The 11,062-nt window shown below is 37.8% G+C and overlaps 1 protein-coding gene across 2 annotated transcripts in view; it reads left to right on the top strand.

Moving 5' to 3' along the window:
* Positions 1–510: 510 nt before the first annotated feature.
* The window catches only part of zmat4a (zinc finger, matrin-type 4a), a 160,182-nt gene continuing 149,630 nt past the window's right edge, over positions 511–11,062 (top strand). The window contains exon 1 of one of the 2 annotated variants that reach the window (XM_082169805.1): positions 511–778. In XM_082169805.1, the coding sequence (XP_082025931.1) occupies positions 692–778 (87 nt within the window). In that variant the 5' untranslated portion in view covers positions 511–691. The remainder of the gene's footprint in view (positions 779–11,062) is intronic. The other variant, XM_082169806.1, reaches the window with a different exon arrangement.

The following is an 11,062-nucleotide window of genomic DNA, read 5'->3' as shown; positions in this document are numbered from 1 at the left end:
CATGCTTCATGTCAATCTTTCTCACTTATTGTGACAATAATTCATGCCACTCCTACACCTTACAGGTGTTAGAGTAGCTGGAGAAACATTTATATTTATGGATATGATGACCAGATGTAGCCTGCCGTCGTCATACTCAGATCCAGGCTAGACCAGATGCACAAAAAAGCCATTGATCTAAGTATAAACACTTTTAATAGGCTTACCATAGTGAATCAGGGTAAGACAACACGTTTTGATGGAAGGATCGATGATGTATTGTCTCATTATTTACCTATTGTTTATTTTGAACAAAATAAAAATACATTGTGCACCTTTCAATATCTATTTAAAAGATAATCAATCAGATAAGATAGTCAAATATACATCTTGAGGACGTCATGTTTTTCCACTCCAAAAGTATTTTACTTAATAGTAAAGAATCACTTTAAAAATACTCTTTTGGCTTGTTGAATCCTGACTTAATCTATCTAATTCAGCTTCATTTTCTCTCTGATCTTTCTTATTCGCGCGCTGTTGTCTTATTATCTATCCCAGCTTGTAAAGCAACTACTGCAGAAAAAAACTACTCCAGCAATCCAGCCAATGGAGGACGGTGGGGCGGAGAACGCTCTGCAATTGAACTAAAGGACCGCAGGCAGCTGTACACGAGCATCCTCGATTCTACACACGCGCCCACATTACACAGTCAATGGATTACACCTTCTCTCTCCAAGTGCAACACCATCTGACCGTGTACCCGACGCACTTTTGCGAGGACTATAGCTTGGAGTTACAGGTAGGCTATGTTTTAAAAAACGAAGTCAAAGTCGCGGTGATGAGCGCGGTTCCAAACGAACCCTTCTATCGACACTCTTGGAAATACTTGTCAAACATATGAGCAACATTGCCAGACCAGATATCTCGTACTCTAAAATATGGCAGTGTTATACTTTTTCTCAGATTTCATGACGCTGTTGAACGCTAAACGCCAGTTTTAGCGCGAGCTCGATGAATGTGCCGCGTGCTGTGATGTTTACATGCTAAGGGACGTAGGAACTGTAGTAGATACACTTCATAGTATTGCAATTGCGTTTAATTTTTTGAGATTTTAACAGTATCATTTTCGTATGATCTTTGTTGCAACGAGAAGCAAGAATGACCCTTAAAAAAGAAGCACATATTGGTGGCACGAGGCACTGTTGACATTGCTCTCGGTTTCGTCAATCTCACAGCTGTTTCATTTACTGCAAATGATCAATTATGTATCACCGTACAGTCCCGGGAACCCTGTTGATGCAGACAGTGTCAATTTTCAGTCAAGTGCGCTTTGATCTTCGTTTTCACCTGTTGTGATCTGGCTGTTTGATTGATTGTTGTAGCGTCAACCCTTGAATATATCAGGATTTAGTGCCCTGGGCGATTATTACCTGTCCTATATCTTGCTAACTGGGAGACCAATTGATTTGGACTTCCAATATAAAATGTACAGTTTTACTATGTAGCCTACTAGGAAACAAATTACAACAATTATTTAAAGTAATAGTTATTTTTCAGAATCCTTGTTGGCTGAATGATCTTGGTTAAGCTGTGTGCAATGTACAGTACACAAAGACATTCAGTGTATAGAACACTGAACGTACAAAGGACTGGAGCAGAATGTTTCAAAAACTTTTTAATTTTTTGCAGCCTTTAAGTTTAGTGATCTCTTTCCATAAAAGCATTATGCCCACATAAGTAGTCATATTTATTTAAATGCATGCATTTTATCATCATTGATGCATTTTGACACTGTTATTGTACTGTTTATTGTGAAGCTGTTTGGAAATAATCTGTATTTTATAAAGCACTATATTAATAAATGTGACTTGTTTTCATTTATTTAGTTATTGTACTAATATCATGATTATGCAGACATTTTTAATCTAAGTATATTACATGCAAGTATTAAACTATTCATTCTTTTATTTTTAGCCTTTGAAAGTGAATCTGTCCCTTTAAAGGTTCTCCTCCAGGTGCTGCTTAGATCATCTTTTTTTGGAACAATGGCAGCATACAATTTTCTCTTTCATATTCCTTGGAGTGCAAATATGTGACACAAAAGCAGATGTCTTTTCGTAATAAGTAGCTTCCCTCTTCATTAACCCTGAATGTGTACTTTGTCTGCCCAAGATTTCAGTTGATATTTGCTGTAGTTAGTCAAGTAAAGAGCCAGATCTTATACCTCTAATTTAGACTATTTGTGTATGTTATATTCAATTATAGTATTGGGGTTAAAGATGAAAAATACATGATGATAAGTGACACTAAAATTATTTTTCAATTTAAGCCATTCATTGCTGTACTGTCTAACAAGCTTAGCTAATAAACAGTTGTTTGGAGAGAGTAGAGTGAGAGGAAGATGTGAATTATTGATGTTTTCTTGACACTGTTTTTCCTGTGCAGAGAAATTGGCTCATCTTTAATTTCTGTTAATATGGCGTGTTTACGAATTAACATTCTCTGCCTTCAAGCTAGCCAGTGGAAAACAGTACAAAGAGAGAGGAATACCAGATATAACAGCATCACTTTTATTGCGTTCATGCATTATAGATGCGTCATATTCTGAACCATCCCACTGTAGTGTGCTTTTCAGCGATAAGAGAGTAGAACAACTTCAAAGTTTGCTCATTTGACCATTATTTCCTGTCAGGATTCACACGTGTGCCTCCCTGCCTCATGCCATGTTTTTAAAATTAAGCCATTTTCCCCCCCTCCGTATTCGGGGAAATGAAATTGCACAGCTTTGGGTGGGAGGTTGGTTTAAATTGTCAGAAAATATTCATCCCTTGCACCACAAGATGGCTCTGTTAGTGTAGAGTCACCTATGCTCAGAATGACCTCTGGTTGAATCCTTTTTTCTTTCTTTCTTTCTTTCTTTTTTTTTATCACTGACTCCTGTGCAAAGCCTGCCTAACCCTACAGATGCATTTTCTGTTGAGGTTAATTTTTGTGGACTGTCCTACCCACTGTAATGGGCTGCTTTATACTTCAGAGTTTGTTTAAGTGATAAAATTGCAATAATTAAGATTTAAAAAGAGCCGCAGTTAAGATCACAATGTATATCTTAGCAAATATCTTTTAAAATAATAAGAGCAGATTTGTGGCATAATTTTAACAACGTTTTTTTTATAACATAAAAAAAATTTAAAAATAAAAAACAAGAGCATCATAATTCGCCTCCCAGGACTTCTGAGCCAGAAGTGACAGCCCATTGCCTCTCCAATACTGTTTTTCCACTGGGAGGGACAAAGCCCACACTTATGGAGAAGCTTTTGTTGAGGAAAATGCCTTGCCAAAGCCCAGGGATATGATATATGATATGATATTATCTTTCACCATCTATCTCCATTTCTGCTCAAAGGAATTAAGCAGAGCTGAGGTTTAGACTCTCAGCAGTATTTACAGCAAGACTTACAGCAATACTAGCTATGCTCATTGCTCAATGCACCATATGCTGATTAAAAACCTCCTGAAGTGCCAGACATGTTCATATTTACTGAAAATATGGTGTTATGTGGTCATTTATTTAGTAAAATGGGTAGGAAAAACTGCTCATTGTCTTATATTGTTTATCGGCAGGAAGGGTTATTAAGTTTGAAGGAGTGAGGAAGGTTGAGTATTTGTGTCCTAGTGTGATGAAGAAAATTTGTTTTCTCATTTAATCTATTTTATAATACATATTCCACAGAAAAGCCCTAGTGTGACTGAGTAAGGCATGTTTGTCGTGTGGCTTCACACTGAGGGTGTATATTCTTAGCTGGCTTTGAAAGCACCCTGCAGATATTAAAGGTACAAAAAGGTAGCTCCAAATTAAATGGCACAGTGCATAACCAATGGCGGTGTTCAAGGTCGTTTCCAGTGAATGCATTGTCGGTTGAGAACCTTTTTTTTCTTCTTTTTTTTTTATTAGCTTCTAGGACAGGACATGGTAATACAAGATATAAAAAGAGAGCATTGTAAATACAAAAGTCTGAAACAAACTATCAAAACAATAAAACAAGAAAGTGTTGTGAATATGTGAAGTGTGAGGTTGTGTTGAGCATGTGTACCTATATCTTTCATGCATCTACAAGGCAGAGAATTTGGGGAAGAAGGAGAGGGAAAAAATAAAAAATAAAAATAAATAAACAAACAAATAAATAACTGAAATAAAGAAAGAAAGAAAGGGGGAGGGGTTCGGTTGATGAACGCCCCAAGGTAATGCAGGGTGGCCTGTCCACCATTCGGGGGCATTAGAGTGGAACAGAATGGCATTATGAACTGTTTTCCAATTAAGAAATAAGTAATGCAAAACAAGATTTGTGTAGAATTAAAAAGGCACATTTTACCCTGTTATGTTCTCTGGCTTTGGGCTATAGGCTGATTCATAGCTCAGGTGTGAGATAGTTATGTGCTCTTCCACCTCACTTACATTACAGCATTTGAATGATGTTTCCATATTATGTAGTGGAAACTGGATGAAGTATTATGCTTAAAGGGTAACGCCGGTTTCACACTGCACGCGTTAGCAGAGCAGAGGCAGCGCAGAACAGAAGCAATGGGTATGGTGAGCGGGAGCAGCACACGCCCGTTTTGCTTTCACACTGGCAGCGTTTGTCGTGCTCAGCTGAACCGCGGTTTGTGTAGGCTACATGCTTTTGAGGTTGTGGTCAAGTACTTTGAAAGATTTTGTATATTTTTTGAATAAACAAATATTGATAGGTAATTGATGCCTGAATTATATTTATTATTATATATTATCTGCATATTTATTACATATTAGCACTCATCTCCAGCGGTTCTGCAAAAGAGTAACAAACATTGATAAATATCTGTAATAACAAACAGCAAAGTTCGGGGCAGTCATGGCCTAGTGGTTAGGGAGTTGGACTGGTAACCCGAAGGTTGCTGGTTCGATTCCAGAACCGGGGGGAAATGACTGAGGTGCCCTTGAGCAAGGCACCTAACCCCTAATCGCTCCCCGGGCGCCACACAAAGGCTGCCCGCTGCTCTGGGTGTGTGTATCCACATTTGCAGTATGTGTGTGTTAACTACTCACTACTCTGCTCCTAATGTGTGTGCATTAACTTGGATGGGTTAAATGCAGAGGTCAAATTCCAAGTATGGGTTACCATACTTGGCCGTCACGTGTCACTTTCACTTTCACTTAATAGAGACGTATTGTAAATGATACAATTTTTGGAAAAAAAAATCAAATATTCAACAAAATCATGCACATCATAGATAGTTGAGTTGTTCACTCGTGGGCCAGAGAAAGGTTGTCAAAAACACTTTAAAATTACTTAAATGATCTTTGCCTGCAAGCCTTTATAAAGCACATTATGTGGATCATAAATAACTTTATGCTTCTCAGCCTCCACGATGAGACGAGTGTCGTCCATTATTGTCGTCTTTTCAGGTGCACTCTGAAGACCAATGCCTGTGACACATGCTTTTGTTTAGGATTGTCAGCATGACGTTCTTATGCCAAGAGAAAATAAATAAATAATTGAGCATGAGCAGCGCAGCAAAAATAGACTCGGCGCTGAAACGATCGCGGCGCTGCTTCTGCTCTGCTCCTGCTATGCGCTGCCGCGCCGCCTCTGCGTGCCGTGTGAATGCTCTAATCTGTTAACATGGGCGCTGAAAAAAATACGCTCTGCTAACGTGTGCAGTGTGAAACCGGCGTTAGAATGTCAGTGGAGAAAGGCATATATGGTTCATCATAAGATCGGAATATACATCATACGAGTGACATACATAGCTATATACCCCCCCCCCCTCAAAAATAGCCAAATTCCGTGACTGGATTCCGCGATTCTATCCGTGTCGCTTTGCAAACACAGACGGGGTGAATTTATGAATGAAAGTGTGAAAGTTCTGACACAAAACTAAGTTGTTACGTATCCTCACGCTTTTTTTAAGTGGGTATGGAAATCCTTGGCCTTTTCTAGTGGGTATACGGCGTATACCTGCGTATCACGTAGACTACACCACTGCGAGACTCCCTTGCTAGTTTGCTGTTAATGACATGCTAAAGCACGCCGGCACGTTGACGTGATTGGTTACAAGGTAGTTTGTGACGTCAGAAACCCCAGCAATTTCTCAAATCACGTTTTTGAGGCTGTCTTTCACTAAGGAGAAAATACTCAGCAATGGTGTTGACTTATGAATTTGCACGTGGTTTGACTTAAAGCACATTAAAACACCACATAGACATAAACAACATTAAAAACTTGTCTTTAAAGACTTTAAATTGCTGTATTTTTGATCCCCAATAATTTTATCCTTTAAAATCAAAATGACATAGAGTTGTGGTTAGAATTATTGTGGTTAGAATTATTGGCGCCACTGGTAAATCTGATCAAAGATGGCTGTAAAAAGAAATCTGCATTATTTATCATTTTGATATGTAACCTTTCATTGAAGTAAAAGAATTGAGGCGGTGGGGAAGTCACATTATGAAATAAATGTTTTTCTCCAAAACAGGTTGGTCATAATTATTGGCACCCTTTTACTAAATACTTTTTGCAACCTCCTTTTGCCAAGATAACAGCTCTGAGTCTTCTATAATGCCTGATGAGTTTGGAGAATAACTGAAAAGAGATTTAGAGACCATTCCACAGAATCTCTCCAGATCCCTCAGATTCCCAGATCCCTCAGATTCCCAGATCCATGTTGGCGCTTCTTCTCTTCAGTTCACCCCACTCATTTTCAACAGGGTTCAGGTCAGTGGACTGGATGGCCGTGGCAGAAGCTTCATTTTGTGCACATTTGTGACACATTTGTGACTCAGTGACACATTTTTGTGTTGATTTTGGGGGGTTTAAGGCTTTCTGACCCCAAGACTCAACTAATCTCTGCAATTCTTCATCTGTGATCTTTGGAGAGTCTTTGGCCACTCAAAATTTCTTCCTCACTATGCATTAGGACGATATAAACACATGTCCTCTTCCAGGCAGATCCATAACATCTTTAGTTGATCGGAACTTCTTAATTATTGCCCTGAAGGTGGAAATGGGAATTTTAAATGATTTAGCTATTTTCTTACAGCCACTTTCTATTTTGTGAAGCTCAACAATCTTTTGATGCACATCAGAACTATATTTTACTCATTGTTATGGATAATTAATGGAATTTGGCCTTTGCGTTTCCTTATTTATACTCTTGTGAAACAAGAAGTCATGGCTGGACAATGTCATGTTCCTAGTCACTCTGGTGTGCACATTTTTTATTTATTTTTATATCAATGGGAATATACTTCTTACTCATAAAAAAAAATCTAGGGATACCAATAATTGTGGTCAATGTGTTTTGGAGAAAAACAATTATTTCATAATGTGATGATTTTTTTTCTTTTTCTTTCAATTATTTTACTGAATTTATTTTACTCATTTTTTGAATGAAAGATCAAAATGATAAACAATGCAGATACATTTTTTACAGCCATCTTTGATCAGATTTACCAGGGGTGCCAATAATTCTGACCACAACTGTATTTAAAAAAATTTTTCCATGTGATGAAAATTTGTATTCATTCTTAATACACCCTTAAGAAAAAGGGTTCTTAATAGTACCAAATTATGGTTCTTCGGCTTGTAACAATAGCAGAACCCTTTTTGGTGCTAAATAGAACCCTTTTAATAAGGTTCCATAAAGAACCATGCTTTGAAAGTGCTATATAGAACCTTAATGATGTTATAAATAACCTTTTTTACAATATTTATTTTCATTACTATTAGTATATTATTATTATTATTATTATTATTACGAATATTTATTAATATTGTTTTTTTAGCCCTCTATCTGCCTGGACTTGTATCTTGTTGCCTCTATTTGGGGTTTAATTTGTTTGTTTTTAGCTAAAATTGACAGAATGAGCCCTTTACCATGTTAAAAGTGATATGAAGTCATGGTATAGCTTTAATGTTTTTTTTGTGACTGGGTATGTTTAGGCATAAAGTCATAATAAAAATCAAACAATATGGATCATAAATTCCATATCTCTGTTACTTACTTTGTGGAGAAGAGAACATGATTATCCTTTAACTGAACAGAGCTGCTCACACTACATTTTCTGTTAAACTAAAAGAGAAAAAGACATGATTGTTAGGAAATGATTGTTAAAATTTTTAAAGTTATAATTTATAGACATTTTAAGAAAGAACTCATTTACCTGAGAGTATGTTGACAATCTGTGTATAGCTGAGCTCCAGAAAATCAGTAATGAGGAGGCTTTGACAGTTACAGATTTGAAAAACAAAAAGGTGGGAATAAAGAACCCTAAATTCTAACACAAAGAACCATTTCAGCATATAAAGAGTTCTTCAGGACGATACGGTACTAAATAGAACTGTTATACGTGTAAAGAACCATGTAAAGTGTAGCTTTAATTTTACTCTACACCCTTCCTTGATTTAGTACAGTATATGCATGTCAATGAATATGCAAATATATCCCGCCTCCACTCAATCACACCAGCTGAGCCACTTGGTCAGCAGTAGTAAATGCTACACAATGGCAAGTATAAATAATTTGCTTTAATTCAGCAATGTCTGAACCAGAAAAAGCAACCAATTGACAATTTGTCAGTTTTGACTAGCAAAACAGCTGTTTTAGGGTTGCTTGCTGTAGTAATTTAACAAACATCCTGCTCAAATTTATATGACTTCTAGGCCTAGAAATCATACTTTTAAAATTAATTTAAATCAGCCCCTCTGGAAGTTTCTTGAGGTCCCCAGGTTGAGAACCACTTTCCGACCGTGTGAAGCACTGATATTCAAATTCTGGCCAATACAATAAGCTATTAATTATTGTCTTTTTTTTTTTAAACATAATTGTTTAAGGTCCAAAAATAATTGGCAGACCCCCTGTAGTGTTGCCATGGGCCCCCTGAGGGTCACACACCTCCTGTCTCTCTGGTTTTGTTTCTTTTGCTCACAGGAGGCCCATCTCAATGTTGCACAACTTCCAATTAAAGTGTTAGAACGGGATAATGATGTTTGACCTTCAGCTAGCCACAGGGAAGAAGCAGTGAGCAATGTTTTGCTCTGAGAAATGGACTGACATTGAAACGGTATACGTTTGCAAAGGTGAAGAGGGAAATAAGTTGATAATTTCTCAAGATATTTCCTTCAAATGTTCTGGTAATTGTGCTTTGTGTTGTGCTAAATCTAGAAGGTTTTAAAAATGTCAGAAATGTGATCGGTTCTTTTGTTAGTTGATTGCAAACAGGTCCAGCTCACCAACACGGAATTTAATTAGTTAGATGGTGGGCTATTGTATGGCCACATTATTACATAAAGCCATCTTAATTTATTCCATGATAATCACCCATCGTGACAAATGTATTATCTGCTGTCAGGAGCAGGTCACTTTCCTTCATCATGCATCAATAAATTCTATCGCATCTTCTTGCTCCTCTGCACATGGCAGCAGATGTTTTCCACATCCCCTGGACACATAACACCACTGTCCTCTGTGGGATGGTGGAAAAAGCATTTTGTGCTATATCCACATAACAGCCCATGTCCATGAAGCATCCAAAATTCATGAGTCTGGCAAAGAGAGAGATAGGCTACTTTGTTCTTGTGCATCGAATCTCCTCTGTCGCTTTATTTTGAAAACCTTTGGGGGTCAGGAGTGGACCCAACCCACCCAGCATTTGGCGTGTGAAGCTGTTTCTGGAGATGGTGAGGAGTCAGGCAGCATCGTTTTTCTCTCATTATTTATCTCGGCACATATTGTGCACAGGTTCTGAATTATCCATAAGCACTCCAAGGGAAGTTTCAAAGCCCTGTCAGGGAGACTAAACAACTGTGTGAATACAACACAACATTAGAAAGATTAGCAGTTGAGAACAGGCTGACGCTGAACAGTTCAAGGCCCTCTTTTCTCTCTTTTACATTATTTATCTTATTTTCTTAAGACATCTGCTTCTGTCACTCCTGTTTACGCAGTATGAGGAGCTGCTTGGGATCTGTTATTTTGTTTAGGGAAAAGGGAACAAATCTCGTTCCTTGCCCTGAAGTCTTGTTTGCTTTTGGCTGCTTATAGACCTACTTAAGGGATTTTCTGAACTTTTTGCAGCAAAGTCAGTGTCACCAAGTTCTAGGTTCATGAAACATGGTTTTGATAATAATCTTTGTGATTTTTATACTCTTTACCTTTTAAATCCAGCTTTATAGTGATATTATAATGTGTTTCTGTCTGTTCTTGAAAATATTATAAGTTCAGTAACACTCCTGAGAGATGTACATCTTTTGTCTCTCCACTTTGCCTGTCCTAATTTTGTCCTGATTTCCAAATGAGCACATAGCCCATGCTTATAAAGTTAAAGGGGTCATATAATGGTACATGCACTTTTACAAGTTGATTGTACTGAAATGTGTGCTGGCAGTGCCTGTACACAACCATCATAAAATGATAGAAATCCATCCAGTGTTTTTTTTTTTATCTTCTTATGTTTCCCCCCCATCTCAAATCAAGCTGTTCGATTTTGTGACGTCACAAAATCAACGCCCCTCCCACGATTGTTGATTGACTGGAGTGTTTCAACACAGACCTGCCCTTGCTCGTGAGCGAGCTGTCAATCATAGCCCGCACGGACCGGCGCGGTCATTGTTGATAGCTGGAGCACTGAGCAGAATGGCGTCTAAGCGATTGTGGTGTTCTGTTCTTGGGTGTAAAAACGAACACAGCAGTCATGTGGATGTTCCTAAATACGAACCGCTGAAGACGCAGTGGCTGAGTTTGTTTTCGAATGGAATATTCCCCACAACGTCAATGCTTTCATGTTTGCGCGAATCATTTCACACACCAGACTACTTTACAAATGAAGGTCAGTAAAAAGCTGTTTTTGCTAAGAAGCAGAAGCTGCTCTTGAAAATAATGAACATTTTTAAATTTCGTCTTGATGTCACAACAAAACAGCTCTTGACTCGTTTGAAAAACGATTCATTTAGTTGACTCAGTCAACTCTCACTTTTGAAAGACAATAACTTTTATATATGGTGCACTTTCAGATTTAAAACTTTGCAGGATGTTTTCATTCACTTTGAGC

This window comes from Leuciscus leuciscus (assembly GCF_965113295.1).
Source record: "Leuciscus leuciscus genome assembly, chromosome: 5".
Classification (NCBI taxonomy): Eukaryota; Metazoa; Chordata; class Actinopteri; order Cypriniformes; family Leuciscidae; genus Leuciscus; species Leuciscus leuciscus.
The sequence above is the reverse complement of the archived record's forward strand: the minus strand, read 5'-3'. Positions and strand labels throughout refer to the sequence as shown.